Source organism: Melopsittacus undulatus, chromosome 9 (assembly GCF_012275295.1).
Source record: "Melopsittacus undulatus isolate bMelUnd1 chromosome 9, bMelUnd1.mat.Z, whole genome shotgun sequence".
NCBI classification, from domain to species: Eukaryota; Metazoa; Chordata; class Aves; order Psittaciformes; family Psittaculidae; genus Melopsittacus; species Melopsittacus undulatus.
The window spans coordinates 41,229,086-41,249,694 of NC_047535.1; the positions used below are offsets into that span (position 1 = coordinate 41,229,086).

General features: G+C 45.3%; 1 protein-coding gene across 2 annotated transcripts in view; it reads right to left on the reverse strand.

The window, feature by feature from the left end:
• The window catches only part of MGLL (monoglyceride lipase), a 52,260-nt gene extending 48,937 nt beyond the window's left edge, over positions 1-3,323 (reverse strand). The window contains exons 1-2 of one of the 2 annotated variants that reach the window (XM_005142240.4): positions 3,209-3,323; positions 2,015-2,153 (exon numbers count right to left, since the gene is read on the reverse strand). In XM_005142240.4, coding sequence (XP_005142297.1) covers positions 2,015-2,139 — 125 coding nt within the window. In that variant the 5' untranslated portion in view covers positions 2,140-2,153; positions 3,209-3,323. The other variant, XM_031042958.2, reaches the window with a different exon arrangement.
• Between the last annotated feature and the right edge of the window lie 17,286 nt (positions 3,324-20,609).

A 20,609-nucleotide genomic window follows, 5' to 3' on the forward strand; every position in this document is an offset into this window, starting at 1 on the left:
CACTAAGATTTGAAGCTGAATCAACAATTGAGTTAGGAGATTGAAAGAATCGCTTCAGTATTTGAAATAAATGGCAACAGGCCTGTGAAAGTCCCCTGAGGTGTCTCTCTTTCTCTCCCTATATATATATAGATCACTCTTGCTGCACATTTCAGATGAGGTGAAAGTTGCTGAGCTCCTGCATCTGAAGCAGGAAAAGCAAGAGGGTAAAAAGAGACAAATGTATTTTGGGTTTGCCTATCAAAGCACTTCAAGAGCATTCCTGACTGCAGGATCCAGGCACTACCTTGTTATTCAGGCTCTTAGCATCTCTCTCATACATAACAATGCAAAAAGAGCTAATAATAAACACTGCCCCTCCTCTATACAAACACACACACAGGCACTCAGGAACCACTTGTAAATGAGCAGCACGGAGCCCATGCACTGCTGCTGCCACAAACCCAGGGTGAGCTCACTCCCAGCTAACTGCTTGCTGCACAGAGCCCCCACATATACCCGCAGGACTTAGGCACCCAGTTTTAGCTCTCAGCTCTTTCCCATCCTTTCCTTTCTCACTCCTCCACTCACTACTGGTTTGGTAAGAAATTAAATGTGAAAGAACAAAGCAATTCCACAACTGGGCAAAGAAGGGTTGTGGGCAGCCAGTGATTAATTAGCATTAGAATACCAGGCAGCCTGGTTTCCCTGCAGAACCTTGGGTTGATAGCTCTTTTTTTAGTTCTCTAGAGGAAATATTCCGGTTGGCACAAGACCATTCAAAGCATCAGTGCCAAAACCTTTCCTCCTTCTTTCTGAGAGGCAGGGAGTAGAAGCAGCTATAAAATGCCCTGTGGACCAACTGATCCTAAACCAAGACCCATGTCCCACAGCCCGATCAGTGCAATGGAGCTGCACTGTCCTCCCCATGGGGATAGGTATTTCGGTGCTTGCCCACCTCCCAGCTCTCTGTTAGTCCCATTGCCCCTTAGTTTGGCAGGCGTAAACCCCAAGGCCAGCTCACTTGGACCCATATCCCTCTCTTGGCACGGTTGCAGGCGGATTTAGACACAGGATGATGTTTAACCTGTTGGGTGGTCAAGGAAAAGATTTACCTCCCTACTACAGCTTGAACAACTTTTTCCTGTGACTGTTGCCCAGCTCTATAAAATCCACACAGCTCTTCCTGTTGGCTTGCAGAAAAAGAGAGCAATAAAACAATATCCCCATTTTAATGAAGTAGCTCCCTACATAACTCGTGGTAGCGTAAATACGTGCCAAGCCAGCAGGTACTGGGAGAAAGAAGATGATAATGATGGGAGGAACAGAGGTGGCTGGCTGCAGCAGAGCATAATGAGCACACAATCAGCACAGAGAAATTTCTCTAATGGTGGTGTCATTTAAATAATCCCTTTACTGTAACAGCTTTCTATCTGGTTCCTTCTCCATGATTATTACTGAGGTCAGTTTTGAAATCGGAGTTGCCCGTGTAAGAGCTCCCTGACTCATTTACTAACTATAAATAATTAAACCCCAAAGCAAACAGCAGCCAAAATCAATGCTGTCAACCCATATTCTGCCTGTTGCCCTGACATTTCAGCTACTCCGGTTGAAACTGAAGTGGTGATGTGTAACGTGTCTGTACGGAGAAAGTCAGAAAGAGGAGACATCCACCCCTGAGCCTGCATCCCATCCCTCCCAGATTGCCTGTGCCATTAGTTTGAAAGCAGTTTATTGCTGAAAGGCATCAGCCACCTGCATGGGGCACTCGGCAGCACACTGAGCTTCCAGCCAAGGCAGCTGGGCATGAAGTGACAGCAGCTCCATGGTTGACATCTGTAAGGCTGACTCGAGTGAGCAGAGGTTTGAAGAAGACAACCTTTACACTAGGGGCTCTTGCAGATGAGAGGGATCTCTTGGTGGCTCTGTAAAGCCCCATGCACACAGCCCTGCAACACCACTCGAGCCATACATAACAACTACACCGACAGTCTTATTTACTGATGATAAAGGACATTTGCTTGGAAGTGCTCACCTGGGAGTTGCTGCTGGCTTCCAATACCTGCAGAAGAGATGCTGCCCGTCAGCATTGACGATGTGGGGCAGGTCCTTGTACGGGATGTTTTGAGGACTCCGCTTTGGCGAACTTTCCTCTGGCATTCTGGCAGAGTGACCTGCACGGTGTTGGAAGAGACAAGACATACTTTAAACCAGGTGAAGGCAATGAAGAGCCGATGGGCTTGGCAGCCACAGACATTGAAAGTCAGCCAGCAAGGCAAGCACGGCTGATGGGAGTCTCCCTCCAAAACCCCAGCCAAAAGGCCCCCCAAAACTGTACTGCTTTAAAACAGCAATGTAGCATTTTGTGTCCAGAAAAGGCTCACATTTTGGGAGGAGGGCGTTGGGGAGGGTGGGAGGGGGGGAAAGGAGGGAAGATCAATCCACCATTGCTACTTCATTAGAGCCTTCTCTCCCCCACCTCTCCCATCTGTGTTTATTTTGCATCATTTTGTGCAACGGCTCCTAAAAAGAACACTGGAGCTGCAATCAAGTGCGGATTGTGCAGCAGCAGCCACAGAGCTGAAAAGACAGCTGCATGAAAGATTCATCTCTGCCTCAACATCTCCAAAGCCCAGCGGCGGGTACGCAGCAGAGGCATCTCCCACCGTGTCAACATTCAGATCTCTGACATCTCCGACAGGAAGGTGGCGGCGGCGGTGGGGAACGCGGCGTTTCCAGGAGCATTCGCGACAAACCTGCTTTCATCCTGTGCGAGGCTTTGCATTCTAGTGAGGAGCCGGCATCGCAAGTCAGGCACAAGCACAGCAGAAGCCTTTTCGCATCTCGCTTACGGAGACGCGCTCGCACGCCGCCAGCCGCGCAGCGCCCGCGGGTCGGTCCCGGGTGGGTGCCTTGGGGTCGGTGTCGCCCGCAGCTCCTCTCCCCGCTCTTTGGGGTTATTCACCCCTTCGTGTTCATCACTTTTCTTTCCCTCTCTTTTTTTGCCTCCCTTCTCCACCAAATCGCGTGCGGGGGCTGAGGGGCGGTGGTGGGAGGGGAGGTTGGGAAGGGTGGGAGAGAGGGAGGGCTGAGTGGGGAAGCTGCGGTCCACGAACCAGAAGCTGCTGCCCGCCCATCAAAGGCACCTTGAGCACACGCAGCGGAGCCGCTCACAAAGTTCCTGCCGCTGCAGGTTGTTTGCAACTTTTACTTCCTTCCTGCCACTTACAGTTCGGAGGCCGCGGCTGCGGGGGGGAGGCCGGGCAGGGAGGGGGAGACCTGTTCTGTCAACGCGATCCCTGCTGCGAAGCCATCTCGTGTGTGAGCGACTGCCCCGGCACCGCGCTGCCGGGCGGGGAGGGAGGGAGGGAGGGGACGAGGAGGAGGAGGAGGAGGAAGAGGAGGAGGGATCCAGGCACCGACGCGATCGCAGGTCGCAAAGCCCCGCACACGCATCCTCCTGCCGCGGCGAGGACGGTTCCCCCCCAGCGGGGCTGGGACCGGAGCGGGGAGGCTGCAGCGCCCGGTGAGCGCCGGCTGATGCCGGAGAGATGAAGGAAGGACGGAGGATGGATACTAGATGATCTTAAGGTCCTTCCCAACCCTAACTATTCTATGATTCTATGGATGATGGGCGGGCGGAGCCCCCCCGAGCCGTCCCCATCCCCATGGTGCTGCGGTGCGGGGCTGCCCGGCGGCGGGGGGGGGTGTCTCAAACGCTCCTGCCGAGGGAGCGGGGCTGGGGCGGCCACGAGTGACCCCCGAAACGGGGACGGCTTCTGTGGGCTGAATACAGAGAGGGGACACGGAACGCTCCGGACTTCCCCATCCCCAACCCCTCTTTGTGGCTCCAAACGCCGCTGCCTGCATTTAGACACCCAGGGAAAGACTGAGCCAGGGAGATAGCTCAGAGGAGCCCACAAGCCCCTTGCTCTGCACCCTCCTTCATGGGAAAGGCAATGTATAAACACAGTATATAATTTATACACCCCTAATCTAATAGTGCACATCATCACCATAGATATATGCACCACATAGGCTGCCACTGTGTAATTTGAGGTCTGTTTGGTGGTACACGATACGTGCTCATAAAAATGGTCACAGCAAGGTTCCTCTGAGCTAAAATAGCTCCAAGCCCTAAGGCATCCCAACACTGGGTTATGCCACTTCATACCAAGAAGAGCTTAGCATTTATTGAGCACTTTTAAGCTGTTTATTTTAAAGGCACAGGTTCAGACCTTTTACCTTTCACCAGGATAATATTATAAACATCAGTTTCTACACACCAGCATCTACTCAGAGGTCTCCAGCCTTTTTAAGAAGAGGCAGCTATTAACAGTACTGTTTTAAAGCTAGGCAATTGCTCACTGAGTCCAACCCTGGGAACAAAGGCTGAGGAAAGGCAAGAAGTATACTAGTAATGACACCAGTAAAGGCAAAACCTCAGAGATAATCCTTGCAAAAAGGAAATCAAACCCAGATACTTCCCTCTTTCAGTGTCATTTATATGAAATGCCCTGCGGACGGGGTTAGTTGTAAAGAGCAAAAGCAAGATTACATGTTCTGCAACCAATACTATTAGAAAAAAAACCCCAAACCCAACATTTATGGTTGTTTATAATGAGTGAGATTGGGGTCAGACGGGGTCTTCACCAGAGCCCTGGGAGCTGTACGTAGAGGTGTACGATTTGCTACCAGGGCAGCTACTGTCTACACGCAGTGGGTGGAATTAAAGAGCTATCAGTAGCCAATTCCAGGGTTGGAAGAAGCAAGGGCACATGTATTTATTAAAGGCTACAGACCAGATAATAACAGGATTAAGAGGAAAAGGAAGAAGGAAAGAAGCCTCTTCCCCTGCTCGCAGTGTATCTGCCAGGAGCACTTCACTGGTTCTCTACGGCCATCTATGAATCTCTGAAACCTGATGCCAGGAGCAGGCTCCTCTCCCGCTGTGGTGCTGGGAATATCAGCATTCCCAGGGCCACAGGGAGGTGGGGGGAGTCCAGGAAAAATCTCTTCCTAACATTCGGGATAAAAATAGCATCTCAAAGCAAATGACCTTTGCTGGGACACGAGGGCGAGATCCTGTCTTGGAGAGCCTGCCCTGGTCAGCCCAAATATACAACTCCCTTGATACCCTGCTAACCTCTATGTAGTTAATATTGGAGGCAGCAGCACCGTGGTCCAGCTTGTGGCCCACATTCCCACCATTGCAGGAGTGGGGGATCAAGCAATCCTTCCTTCCTGTCTCTCCAGCTTCCCTGAGACCCCAGGAATGTGAGGACATTCCTTCTCCAGGCAGTACATCCTCCCTTGTGATACCATCATAAAAATGAATGAGAAGTAGCTGCTGAGTGGCTACCTTATTATTGGATGGAGTTTGAGGCGTGAATGAAAAGCCACCTGAGAAAAGTGGATTGGGGCTGAGGAACTCACCTAGCTGATATGCAAAGAATACATCAGGCTTAGGAGAGCAATTATTGCCAACTAGCTCCCCAGGAGAAATCAAAGGTGTGCCTCAGCATGCAGTATTTATGAGACTGTAACATCTTCTCTTGTGTTGGTGGAGTGGAACAGGGTTTGGAAATACACTTTAAGCTAAATCAGCTTCTTAATAGAAACCAGAATTAGACTTGGGGAATCTTGACACTGACTCAGTAATTGCTTAAGCCTGCTAGGGAAAAAGGGCTTTGCTTTATTAAAGGCTCAGCCCTGCTTAGTTTGAATGTCTCCGTTGGCACCCAGTGTATCCATAGGAGTATAGAGAAAGGGATTACACCCTCAAATAAGGCAAATTTTAGGGAAAAATAAATCCCTGGAATGACAGAAAAAATGAATAGAGTGAAAACTTGTCACAGCAAGGGAAGAGGGAATTGGCTAGAGAGAAGGGGGAGAGTAGGATGAATGGGAGACAGCAGAGCGGGCTGGCGTGATTCTGATGATGGGGTAAGGAATGGGATAGGATTTTCTTTGTCATTAGGCTTTCATTCACAAAATGGATTTTTAATGGATCATATCCTGTTGGCATGCAGAGACAAACAGACTGCCTGAGATCTCTCTGCTCTGGCTGACAATGCCACGCTCAAACTGCAAAGAAGGATTTTGGTTTGAGAAGGGGGTTGGATGGGGTGTGGGCATTAAGCTCCTTGGGGTTCTGCTCACCAGGACCAAAAAGAGCACTTCTGCTGACAAGGAGAAGGGGGAGAAATAGCAGAGGAGGAGGATACAACAATAAATGCTCTCCGAGGTGTGTGGCTATGAAAGAATCTGCTCCAGCAGAAAAAAGCTGCCAGTTACAGTAGTCAGGGAGCAGCTGGAGAGAGCAACCGACAGCGCAAGCGGGAGCACATGGGAAACAATGGGAGATGAAGCATGAAGAGGAAGAATTAAAACCAAGTGGAAAGCAAAGCAGCCGATGCCGCTGATCTGTCAGTTTAGAGTCGTTATTTTGGGCTTGCCCTTCTCTTTGGCTATTGTACTTATTTATTTATCCCTAGCCAGAATCAAATCATTCAGCCTCACTTATTTGTGTAATCTGCCTTTGCTGTTGGTGTTCCTGAATAAGCCATGCACAGGGATGAGACAGGAGCGGGGGCTGGGATGAACAGCTTCTGTTTTCCTGTAAAATACCTATTTAATGTCCTGCAGCCAAAAACTAAACTCGGTGTCTGGCAAAACCTGATTGAGGGAGAAAATGGTAAAGGGCAATATCTTATTGATCAGGTTAAGCCTAACAATGTAAAGAGAAATTATAATTACTTGACATTGGTCTGCAATTCTGCAGTGAAATGGAGAAAGGATGAAGGGTTAGCACAGGGGTACCTGAGTACCACAGAAACTGTGTGCAGGCTTCCACTGATTTATTGCCCATTGCTTCCCCTAATGGCTGAGAATAGGATTATTAGATTAAGCTACAAGTGGTTTAATACCCCTGGATGCAAACTGCAGTCAGCTAATAAAGTGGTTTTACCATGTAAATAATTAGGGGTAAATATAGTGCTGATTTTTATAGGTAATAAGAATTCTGCAAGTCATGCTGTCATTAGAAGTCCCTCACAAAGCTGTGACTGCAATCGGTAGCTGTATGAGTGAAGCGATTAGTATCTCGCCTGTGCTACTTATTTGACAGGACCAAAAATACACACTTAAAAATACACTTCTTGAATATAGGTTTCAGTCCTTTAAACTGCTGTATAGGAGATGATCCATCCTACATAGCTGCTAATTTGAGAGCTGCTTGGTTTGCATTGCAGAAGCAACACATGTTTTGTTTAGAGGTTCGTTTGAGCCGTTTAATTACAAACCCCACAAGAATGTTAAGGCCTGATTTTGAGGCACTTTTAGTGTGAAATGTAGAAAAGGCATCCTCCAAAGGTGAGGAATCAAAATGAAAGGTGGAACTGCTGCCCTCCCTTTGGGTGCACTGCAGGCACTAGAGGGCACAGCCCCAGCACAGCCCATCCCTGCCAAATTCCTCCGGGGTTATCATCAATTTTTAGCCATTTTCCCCTTTATCACAAGAAGGTTTTCTTTAAACGTTTGTCTCTTTTTATCTCTGCGGCCCAGTATTGGTTTCTAAATAAAAGTTTCCTGTGCTGGAATAGAATTAGTCCAATTTTCCCTCTGGAATCACTCACATCACGAGAACAAACTTCAGTGGTTTATACCCTGGACAGGCACATGGCTGCAGCACTGGAAGGGAAATCCTGTCCTTGTCACTGTGAGGACAGACAGATAAGGAGTCCATTATGGGATGGCATTTCCTATTTTACTGCTGGATGACTGCATGTAGCTATATTACACTTCATGAAATGCTGGTCACCGTGGTAGAAACAGGGTTTTAATGGTGGAAAATGTAATTAAAAGGCTTCTTAAAGGCAAAGATTCTAAGCTTTGAATTTTAATATGCATAAAAATCAAAATAAGACAACATTATACATTTTCTCCCCGTGGAATTACGATCTTAATTATGAGAAGTCCCTTACCATTCCTTTTCTCATTTCTATTACTAAGGATGACTGCATAATCTACTTTACAAACCCAGCATCACTGTATGAGGACTAAATAATGCAGCCAAAAGATAAAGCTATTCCATCATGGTTAGAGTGGTGCTTTATTTTGGTGGCCAAACTGGAAGCATTGACTGGGGAAGAGTTATTATCGTGCCGCCTGGTTTTCTTGCTGCTCTGCAATCGACAAAGCACCATTTATCATCCTTTGCATCCCAATTTTTCTTTGCATGTTTTCCAGCTCATCATAACATAATTATGTTCCTGTTTCTTCCAGCCAGGGGCTGCTACTTTCTTTCCCGAAGACAACAGCTGCACTGCACAACCTTGATGAATCCCCATAAGGGTAAAATGTGTCTGTGGTGCTTGTTTCTGCCTTGGCAACCCAACTGTTCGAGCTCTCCTTTTCATGACAAATGCTGCTCTAAAATGCACCCAACCCTGATGCTTTCACAGTGCTTCTCAAAACGAGGGTTTACGTTGTAATTTAGACTTGAAATATTAAACACTCTGGCTGCTTTGTAATTGTAAAGGCTCCTTCTGTCACATTTCCTTTTGTACGCTGTAGAGGTTCATAAACGCCGAGATGGGATTTTGGAGGCCACAGTTACTGATGTGTAATTTAGGTTTTGAATGAAATTGATTTCATGTGTGAAACTCAGCCCAATTTGGAAGCCCTAAAAGGCATCTGAAGGGAGCTTTCATGGCACAGGTGAATCATTTCCTGACTTGGCCTCAGTTGGTTCAGCCACAGCGCAACGCAAAGGTAATTATACCAACCTCATCTGTGCATTAACTGCTTGTGCTGGAAAATGTTGAAAGGGCCACCCAGTATTTCTGTTATTACTTATTGGGATATTTCATTTAATGCTGATTTTATATCTTCAACATCAGATTTCAAAGAACTTTGGAAAGTAAAGTTTCTGTTTTGGGGGGGAAATCAGGACAGGGAAATGTAGGGCTCAATGCAGGAGGCAAGCTGAGGACAGAATCCGTTCCTAATGCTCCTAATCTTATTTACCCAGTTATACCATTACTAACTCTCCTCTCATCTGGAAATCTATCAACAGAGCACTGCAAACCACTGAATCAGTAACTTTTCCAACCATTAAAGAATACCCAGATTTCCAGCTATAGGGAATATTGTATCCTGGGCAAAACCACAGCCCAGATAACTACATTCTCCAGGGCAGAATTTTCCCTATGGTTTTGCTTTCTGTCCTAATCTCCTGGATGTTATTCCTGCTGCCACCATCATTTCAAGATTGGTTGGGATAAAAATCACAGTCATTCTGCACAGAGAGGCAAGAGTTTTATAATCAGTCCTCCTTACATGTATACATGCCATGAATTAAGGATGCTTTGGGATGTAAGAGCGTGTCACAAACTTTTAGTTGCGTCCACCACACTGGTTACTGATGGCATTGCCTGGAAGACTCTTAGATGTTGATGGAAACTATACCAGCCCAGCCAGGGCTATCTTCATCTTCTACCCAGGAATGGTGAGTATAACTCTGCTGCTGCTAGAAAAAGCAGCAGGCTCGTTGATTTGAACACCCAATGACTGCACAGCCCATCGGAAGAGCTTGTCTTGTGCCATTTGTTCCCTATAACCCTTTGGCAAATTCCAGCAGCTTCTGCTCAGATGTATTTTAGCTTTTTTCTCATGTATCTTTGGTTTCTTCCCTCGGTCTGCTCACACGAGTTCAGTGCGAGATGTGCGTTTTCTCTCTGATTCACGTACAGTAATTACTTCCTAACATCTGCCTAACAGATTCTGTAAGAAAAATAACTCTGCAAATATTAAGGAAAAAGACATTAATGTATGAAATCTTTGAAATCTCTATTACAGGGGTTTGTTACCCACAGCTGACTGGATTCATTCCCAGCCAGGAAGCTGGTTCAGCAAAACAGCTGCATTAGTTATTTCACTGGAGGCCTGATTCTGCTCTTGCTTACACTGATGTAAAGCAGGAGGAGTACCGGAGAAAAGAAAATATCCCTAATACAAAATGCACGTTGGAGAAAGACTAAGTGTTATGGTAGGGAACAGCAGGAGAATTCTAGCAGATGTTCTGCCACCCTGCAATAGTTGTGGCTTAATGTCTTATAGAAACCTCATGCCAAATACATGCTCCTGAGAGTACTCTCCTGTATATATATTGTGGTGGCACCAAATGCCCAACAAAATTAAGGCTCATTTGTGCTCAGTGTTGCTCCTTAATGCCATGAATTCACATGTGACCTACTCTGAACTAAGCACCGTGTTCATTACTGTTTGCATGATTGTTCCCTCTCAGTTATTTAACTTTTACAATATTTGCTACAGTTTCCTTTATCCCTTCTGGTGCAGGGAAGCACTCACTGCTTTTCCTCCTAGGCTGAATTAATGCTTGTATTAATTAGCTTTGAAGTATACTTGGAGAAGGGGGATGTGAAATGAGCACTGCAGTGAGAAAGGGGGCAAAGCATCCATATGCTAAGTATTTCCTCTGCAAGATGACAATGCTATATCTCTGGACAACAAATGATTGTTATCAGAGCCTCATGTACTTTGGAGATGGACAGCTTCAATCCTCAAGGCCATCAGCACCCTTTGTATTTGATCTCATGGTGAATTAGCAGCATATGCTGTTAATAACATCAAAAGTGACTGTGTCTGAGGGTTCACCCCCAACTCTCATCCTGTTCCTCCAACACAAGATATCTATTATATCTTGGCTACAGTCGTGGGTTCTCATGTAGTGAAGGTATCTGTGGTTTGGTTTGGGCTTGGAGTCAAGAGCATCTGCAGTTGCTGTGGGCTGGTAACGTCGGGCCAGGTTCCTGTTATGGACCCATCAGTGGGGCTTCCTGAACTCCTGCACCTAGGAACCTCCCAGTTCACAGTACTATGCTTTGATACCAGCATATGTTTATTATTGTTACTTGTTGGCTTTTTCTAATATATTCCTGAATTTTTCCTGGAGTTACAGTAACTTTTTAAATGGTTAAATGGTTTAGATGGGATGGGGTTACAGCAGCATCCATGCCTTGGTTTAAAACAAGCATAAACTCCTAAGTATTGAATTTTGGGGCTCATTCTGAAATGAGACAAAGATTAAACCGATCCTACAAGGTCTGCATGAGTCCAAAACTTCCCTCTGCACCCCAGTTTAGACACATATCCCAGACTGAACCCACGGCATAATGCTCTGCCATAGAATCATCATCACAGAATCCCAGACTGGTTTGGGTTGAAGGGACCTTAAAGCTCATCCAGCTCAAACCCCTTCCATGGGCAGGGACACCTTGCACTAGAGCAGCTTACTCCAAGCCCCTGTGTCCAACCTGGCCTTGAACACTGCGAGCCACAACTTCTCGGGCAACCTGTTCCAATGTCTCACCACCCTCACCATGGCTCATGTGCCTCCACCTCTGCCCCCAGTTTCAGATCTCCCCAGCAATATGTTCTGCAGCAAACGAGGATTTCTGGGGCAGCTTCAGTGGGATCAGAACAGTATCCTGCTGCTGCTTTGTGAGTGTGATGGATTCATTCAGCACAGCACCCTGTGGCCATTCATATCTCCCTGATGATCAAATATATTCTGAATTATCAATCTGAGGTGGGTTTTTTTCCCACTAGACAATACCCGACTGTATTGAAAGAGCCGTTGGGATCGAGCCAGAGAATTTGGCAGTGAGATATGGAACATTTGGGCTTTCAATGCTTAGGAACATATGGAAAGAGGTTTGGAAGATTGCCACATGGGGTGGAACTTGGAAGATACTGCATTTCATCCTTCTTTTGTGGACAGAAGTAGAAGAAACTTTATCTTCTGGGGGGGGAATCCTCATTCCCATTCATTTCCTATGATGTGCCGCTGCTCCGGAACAAACCACTCCGCAAGGTGTGAGCAAAATCAGCTGCATGTTTATGGGCAACTAATTCATGAGGTCCCTAGCAGGTGAACTCAGGGGGGTGGAAACCATCCCGGGGCTGTGTCCACTTTGGGAATTGGACATCACTCTCAGACCCTCTATTTTGGTTGTAGCCTGAGTGTTTCATGCCACAAGTTCATTGGGGTTCTTTATGTTGCGCTTTCATGTGACAGCTCGTTTCAACACATGCAGCCAAATAACGGTGAGACAGGGCAAGTTCCTGTTATTTCTTAGCTAACAGCAGGCCGGGGGTCAGCAAGGTATCCCTAGGTAAGGAAAGGAGTAAGTGAAGGCTAAGAAGATGACATCCAAGAACAGGAACTGAGCAGGGAGGAACTGGTGACCAGAGCGGAGGAAAGAGCATCTCCTCCAAAGGCATTCAAAGACCTGTGGCAATAGCTCTTAAGGACCGACCGTGTAAGTCAGGAAAGCAAAAGGAAATGGGCAAATGCCAAATCATTTGAATGGGATTTCTTTCAGAATGAAATATCTGCCTTTCTGAATAAAGCCTGGAAAAAGACCAGGTGAGTTTCAAGCATTTCTTAAGCCTTATATCCTGTGCTGCAGCATCTCTGAGCCAGCTAAAATCCGACTTACAATGGTTTTGATATATTCCTTCTTCTCACAACACATACTGTGAGAAATATCAGTTGTTTCTGCTTTCTGTGACCATAATGGCCCCAAGTTCTGCAAGTGGGTACATACTTTCCTTCCTGAGTTTCACTTTTGGTGCCCCTTTAGAAATCTTTTTGACCTTAACACAGCTATAACCATCATTTTCTTAGATTAAAAAGCACCAAAACTAATGTACAGAACAACCTCTCCATAAATCCCATCTGTTCCATGCCTCTCTGCATCTCCGTTCCCATCTCTACTGATCTAAAAGGAATAAAAATGCTCTTCTATCAGCCCATTCCTTTGGTTTGATTCACTGACAGCTACCCCAGGTAGCTTCACACTGGAATAGTTTCATTTGCAGAGAAAAATACTGGTGGATGTTGAGCTCCTGGATGGTGGCACTGCTGCAAAAACATCAGGTTCCTCTTTATACCAAAGGGCCAGCAGTACATCCTTGATCAGGCTGGCTGTTCATTGGAAATCAGGGAATATTTTGCCTAAAAGCATCTGGCAGTGCAGAATAACAGCAAGAACTGATTATCAGGGCATCAGGAGGCAAGCCCCAGCAGACAGGCTGTAGGTACAGTGAGAAGCCTGGTGAGTAGTTGACTCGGGGGCTATCTTTTGCCCTTTTTCTTTACTTTAAGACCCCCTGAATTTGATGGAGGCTCTTTCACATGAAAGACAGAAGGAACGACAAATTAAGCAACATCCAGCTCCTAATGTGTGAAGCTACAATTTGCATACATCACGGCAGCTTGCTGAGCCGGGCCTTATTACCTCCGCTGGAGTGTTAATTTAGCCCCAACTTCCTCATTTATTGAAATGAAAAAGCAGCAGGGGGCTGGCACACCCCGATGGCTGTCAGGAAACCTGGGAACCCTCTTGACACAGCCAGGAAGAGATTTCCATTCCGAGGAACTGCAGAGGAGCTGCCCCAAGGATCCGTGGCCACGGGCGAGCACGGGATTGCCCTTAGTCTGCTCCAAAGGGCAACGCTCACCCTAAGAGCCAATGTTGTATTGGGCTGACAGAAGAGAATACATAAAGGGATTAAATAGAAAACTCTGTTGCTGTTTTTTCTCCCCCTGTGTATCCAAACTGGCACTGTGTATACACACAACACAAGAGGGATGTGATGCTGCTTGAGGAAGCCTGAGGCGGCCATGGAGATGCTGTGAGGGCTGGAGCAGCTCTCCTCTGGAGCCAGACTGAGAGCTGGGCTTGTTCAGCCTCATTCCCTCTCCATGAAGAATAAAGACTTTGGAAACTGGTCTGATTTTTCCCTTAAAACTGGGTGTTTTTCCAAGAGGTAAATATCCCTGGATTCAGCTGAGATTTAGAAGGGAAAGTCTTGGTTCACACAGTGCCAGAATGTGCTGTGTGACTGGTGCTATGCAACCCTTGTTCTAAAACATCGAATTCCACACATTTTTCTCAAACACGGGTATATTCACACCAAATTTGTCTCTTCTGTCTCCGACACCTACTTCTTATCCATGTTTTAAAATACACTGTGCTAAAAGATCGCCCATTTGTTGTATTCCCACAGATATTCTTCCCTTTGCCATTAACGAAGTTCAGCAGAAACTTTTGTCTTCGCCCACTTCTCCGTCATTCATTTTTATAATTAAGATCCCCATGACAACAGATGATATCAGAATGAAGGATTACGAATTAATTACATGGAGAAGGTGAGAACTGGCGTGGCCTACAGCAGAGAAAGCTTTTAATTCTAGCAGTTGTGGGCCTGGTTCACTGCTGCGTTACTCTGTGTGATTACAAAGAGACTGCCCAGCACTGCAGGATGGGATGTCCTGGGCATTTCAGTGCAGTGCAGGAGAAATAATCAGAATTTCATAAGCAATAAATAGGAATTTGCCTTAAAAGCGTCAGTTCATGTTTTTGTGAAATGGGCTCATTATAGAAACCAGCAACCATAAAGGAAACGTGATTATTATGATGATAGTGAAGTGGCTTCATATAAATAAAATTCATTGCATAAACACTCCATGTTAACCATCACCCTACTGTAAATTGTTGCATGTAGCAGGAGAGCAAGACAATGTAGGGGATATGGTCTGGTTTTATCACAGCTGTGGCATTTCATCAGCCCACAGTTCCATTTTGGCTCCTGTGAAAGCTGTCCTATCAGATTGGATACTTTTATTTCCAAGATAAAGCTGAACTTTTAATAAGAACAATCTGGGAGTTTGGGCAATATTTATCTCTGTAATCTGATCTGCTGAATCCTCTGACAGGAGTAAACTTTAATCACTTTGTTTTTTTCCTGGTTCTGTTCACAAATGAGATGAAATATGCTTTGTAGAATTGTGTACATCTGAATTTCCCCCGTAGAAACAACCAACTGCTATTAATAGCTGAATATTCCTGAACAGTCCCTCTATGGCTTTTGGATAAACTCTGTAATAAAACCATCAGGCCAAAACCTTAGATAAGGAAATGTATTTCCCTTTCAATTTTCTCAGAAGCTATTATGATTGATCAACCAATTAGTAGAGTGAATAAATACATTAATGCCATTTGATAAAGAACATTCTGATAACCCCTTGATGTCTTCCTCAACTGAAAATATAGGAACAACATTAATCAATTTTATAACCCTAAATTTTTCTTAATCTTTTTTCCATCTTTGCTTAACCATATGGAGATATAAACAGTGTATTATAGCCCTCTCCATTCCCCTTTAATTTCCAGAGTACAAGATCTGCAGCTGAAGTAAATCAGTGCTGCCCCACTACTCTGGGTCAATTTAGTGACTCTGCTTTTGATTCACACCAACACAAACAAGAAGATAAGCCTTAAAACATACAGATAACACATTTGGTCAGGAATCCTTATTTTATACACAACTTAAGCTCTTTCTTAGTGATATAACAAGGGCAGGAGAGAAAGAGTTTGAGGAGATTCCTCTCAGCTGTAGAGGCAGTGGCCCTGGTTTTGAGAGTGAATTAGATAGGGTCAGCTAGCAACAGCATCTCCTCTGGTTCAGTGTGTCCTTATGTAGCCCTGTGCATGATATTAAAGCAGCTCTTCATCCCAGCCAGGAGCACAGCACTGGCTATTTATAGCCCTGGCACCTTGTTGCTTACCAGCAGCTCTTTGCTGCTGTGTGAGGTCCCTGTTTCCCTCTTCCCCCACAGTCTCACGGGTACCTCCTGCTCCTGGCGTCAGAAAGGTACATTCAATCCCCACTAAGGGCAGGAAAGAGAGGGGGATTTGGTGCTGGATGACAATGGTTGCTGTGGGGTGCTGGGTGTTTGGGACATTTGTGGGCAGGGGTGTGTGCCTTGGGGAACCCTTACAGATAGTGGGGAAGGAGCTGTTGAACCTCTTGCTGGTGCCAGAAATGACGCCCTCTCAGTTCCTTATGGTGCCTGTTGTCCAGTTCATTAAGGGAATGTGAGAGATTAGTTACACAGTTAGCATGGGAATCCCCAAACAATGTCAAAATTGGGGTCTCTCTGCAGCTATATGGGATTTGCCAGCAGTGTGGAAATAGGATCAGCCTGTGGATGTAGGAATCTCAGTGTCTGAGGTCTGTGCACAGGGGGTCTTCGCATATTCCACAAGCCTGCAAACATTGATACTTGTTTCTAGTAAGGAAGCTTGGAGCAACAGGGGCTTGGAGCAAGCTGCTCTAGTGGAAAGTGACCCTGCCTGTGGCAGGGGTTGGAAATGGATGAGCTTTAAAGTCCCTTCCACCCCCAAATCAGTTTGATTCTGATTCTTCCATCAAGGTATCTGTATGTGCCTGGCACCATCAATAGCCTGAATATTTCTGATATGAGGGTTCAGTGGAGCTTACAGATTTAGTAGGTATGGAATATGTGTGTTAGTGCAGGGGCATTTTGGAGGTGATGCTGTGTTCCTGCCATGGGTTGCTATGAGTTTTCTTTTCTGTGGGTATGGACTTACCCAGATATTTGCTTGGTAGTGATTGCAATCAAATCTAGAGTATTTCATGGAGAAGGCTGGATTTGAACAGTAACTATGAAATGATGGCATCAAGTTATGAGGGTTTACAACTTGCAATGTACTTTAGTTTCACTGCTGAGTGACAGGGATATTGAGAGTTTTACATACCATTGCTCAGCAAATGGATCTATACCTCAGGGCTGTGTGTAAATATTAGCAGTTAGAGTTCACATTCTTCTCTGTTGAAAAATGCAAGAAAAGGCACCTAGTTTCCACCAAATAATTAAGTTACTTCTGATTGTGATGGTCCCATTTACAATGTCTGATAGAATTGTTCCAGAAAGTGAGCCTTTCCTACACTCACCACTATATTGAGATAAATGTAATCAGAGAAACCTCCAAGACCTTTGCCAGGCTGCTTAAATTGCTGCTGAAATATGTTTCAGAATTACATTTTCCTTCTGCTGGCATCTGTCATTGGGTATGTGAAAACCTTGTGCATCCTCCTTCTGTGAATGAGCACTTTGCCATTTCAATTAGGTTGGCTATGTAAGAGAAATGATCTGCACATGTGAACTGTAAAAGAACTGGGCTCTGTAGGCATATATTTAGCTTCTATTCTTCTCATGCAATTAATGCACATAATTGGCTCAGACTGTGGTTTGTTTGTAGGCATTTGTTTGGGAGCAGAGCTGCATCCATTTTCCACTTACATCATGGGATTCTTTTGACTGACTTCACTGAGCTTTGAATGAGAGTAAGATTAAGGTCGGGTGAAGGCGTATTTGCAAAGGTGGCCCACGGGGTCTTTCATTTTCAGCTGCTTTGATTTTTGTCATGAATCTATAACAGTTGAAAGAAGGAAAAGAAAAGCCTGGTATTTGCTGAGATAGGATCAATATTAATCCAATCCCACATCTAGGCCTCTGTCTTGGCAGTAAACGGAGCTCAAACTGTCAAATCTTCCCAGAATCATAAACTACCCAAAGGCTTTGAAAACTGATCAAAGCATCTCCAGGTCTCCGATGGTCAAACATGCTCCCAGACAGAGTTTCTGCAGCTCTGCAGGCTGCTTAGAAATCTCCCTGTGAAGTGTCAACCTTCTCCCAGCCCCAAAAGCTTCATGAAGTCCCATTTTAATTTCATTTAAAATGAAGAGCAATGAAATAAATACAACAAAGAAGCTACTGCAGGAAGGCCAGGCTGCAGCAGTGTGAGTGGAGATGTCTGCAGGCAGTGGGATGCTTCCAGCAGCAGGGATGCAGTGATGCACACAGGGGGACACAACACTGCCACAACTGTCTGCATCCACAGCAGCAGCCTGTAGGTCAGCAGCCTGTCCTTCTGCACTGAGAGCATCCTTTTACACACTCATGGACTGCAGCTGGCATCCCATGAGGGTGCTCAACAGCACACATCCCAGCAGGAGCTGGCTCATGCTTGGGTATCATGAGATCTCAGGCTGCTTTGACTCTGGCTCCTCAGTATCAGAAGGCATGTGAAAACAAATGTGGTGCCACAGGGACTGAGGGAGAAAGAGTTAAAATCTCTCTCAGAAGGATTGCTGTACTTTATCTTGTACAGGCAAATGACACAACTTGATTTGTAGTGTTCCTAGTTTCAAAATCTCAAGGTAAGCTCTTCCTTCCCTGCCAGCAGCAAAACTGAGACCGTCTGAAATGCACCTGTGATGGGGCTGATCCTGGGATATGGATAGGGAGGAGCAAGGAGCTTTCCTTCTCTGACTTTAATGCGAAGGAGATCATCTCACCTGGCAAACCTTTTAGAGTTGCCTGAGCAGTGTGAGGCTCAAGTTTTACCTTTAGGAACGATGCAGACACTTCAGTCCCTGAATTGCACAGGGAGGACTTGGACTCTTAACTTAATTGGATGCCTTTCAACACCTGAACATAGTAAATCTCTAAGTAACCAGCACCTGACCCAATATGGAAGACCTCAGAAAAGGTACCCTGCCTGCTGGTAGTTATGGTGATACTTGAGACACATTCACAGCTAATGTCTAGCAGTCACAGAGAACCGTTTATTAGAAGCACTTAGACATCCATTTCCTAAGAAGAACCGGGTTTTCTCCCACTTGTTGTTCTGCCCTAAGTTTATGCATTTTATGGGGACAGAATGGATGAAATTCAGTCAGGAAATAATATCAAAGTCAAAGCAAAAGACTAAGACTTCCCTGAAACTGTGAGTGACCTTTCCAGCACAGAGCTCTGGCCACGGACAAGAAATGCTTCTCAATGTGATCATCAATAATAGTTCTTTGAACCTGCTTTTTCAGCCAGTTACCAATTTAGGTTGATTTAGTCAGTTGATTTCATCACAGTTTGTAATGCTATCCTGTAGGACCATGTCAGTGATTTCACTCAAGATGAAGTATCTAATTTATCCCCTATTATCCCTGACAAAATGAAGACAATTAGATTGGATTGACACAATTTGTTCTTGATAAATATATGCTATAGCTGCTTCTATCACCTTATTAGCCTCTAAATTCTTAATCCAATCATGCAATAATTTTTTCAGGCACCTTTCCAGGTATCAGAATAGAGAGAGTAGTTTCCATTATCCTAGAGATATAGGAACAACTATAATTCCCTGGAAACCATCTTTCTATATCTTATTATAGCTTTTCCCTATATCAAGATGAGCATTATGACTTGCCCTTCTGGTGCGCTGCAGGATCTTTTGCATGGTTTCAAATCTTGATCTTAAATGCCAGCACAGCCTTCATCATTAAACCTTGAGATTATAACATTATTATCATCTGGGTACTGATTCCTGCCTCGCTGTGGCTGTCAGCCAAATGTCATAATGCATACAATTAACAGATTTGCTTCTCGGCTTACTGATAACAAGGCAAGCACAAATAATTCATAGGCAGAGGCACGGGCTCTTTGATGTGCCTGAACTCTGAACCTCCCAGCACCTGAAGGGAGAAGCAGGCTGAGTACAAGGCAACCTCATTAAAGAAAAGAAGGGGGGAAAAGAAAGCAGAAGGGGAAAAGAAAGCAGAAGAGGAAGAGAAGGCTGCAGGAGGTGCCTCTGCACCCCATGCTGGGAGCTGTGACCCTTTCTGGGCCAGGTCCTGCAGCTCCCACCCTCCCACCATGGCTGGGAAAGAAGAGATTCCTTGGGATTGGGGAAAAAACAGGAAAAATCCATACCCCAGACAGGAGCACAGACAAAATAATGTCTCTAATTACAAGGTAGCTTTTTTTCCCAGAGGTTAAGGGAAGTTCCTGGTGAGATCCTTCCATCTGGTTTACAGTCCCTTTGCGCTGGGGCAGTTCAAAGAGGCTGCACAGTGTAACTGAGAATCGAGGACAGCATTTATTTATAGTGCGATAGCCTCATAAAAGCCATAGAGCTGAGCTCACAGCAGTGTGCTTATTTATGTTTTGAACTGCTCATGCAGCACCCTCCTGCCTTGCAAAACGTGTGCTGCAGCTCCTGCATGAAAGTACGTGTGACTCTTCATGCGATTCATGACACAAAGGCAAGGAAAAGTGGAATTCAACTAACTGTTCTATGATTCTATGATTTTATGGCAAACCAGCTGATGGAGAAATTGAAGGAGGAGCAGAGCTGGAGGGAAATGAATAGCCCAGCTCTGAAATAAAGTAAGGGCAAATGAAGATTTGCACCTGAATTCGTTTTTCACAATAGAAGAAAAGAACATCTAAACCCTCTGAATAAGGCACTAACTCTGATTTCAGTTCCTGGTGGCATTAGAAAGGATTTGAGCCTTGCAATAGAGGTTTTATAATGACAACAGCCCCTGGCACAATCACAGTATAGTGTCTCACTGCAAATTATATTTGTATCACATTTATGCTTTCTTTTAATATCAATGTACCATCTTTCTGCTTCTGTAACCCAGAGGGGAAAGCAAAGCAGCACCATTTCATTATTACTCTCTAATAGTCTTTCCAGTGATATGAAGGAGAATATTAATATCCTTCCAATGACCTCACCTAAACACTGCTAAAAGCCAAGGGGGACTGACAAGTTTGGAGCTAATGCGCAGGGATGAATTTCTGGAGTTAATGAAAGGATCTCACCCCTGGGTTTTAAGCCTGTTTTCTTTTTAACCTTTTAGCTTCAGTTTCCCCAGCTGTAGGATGG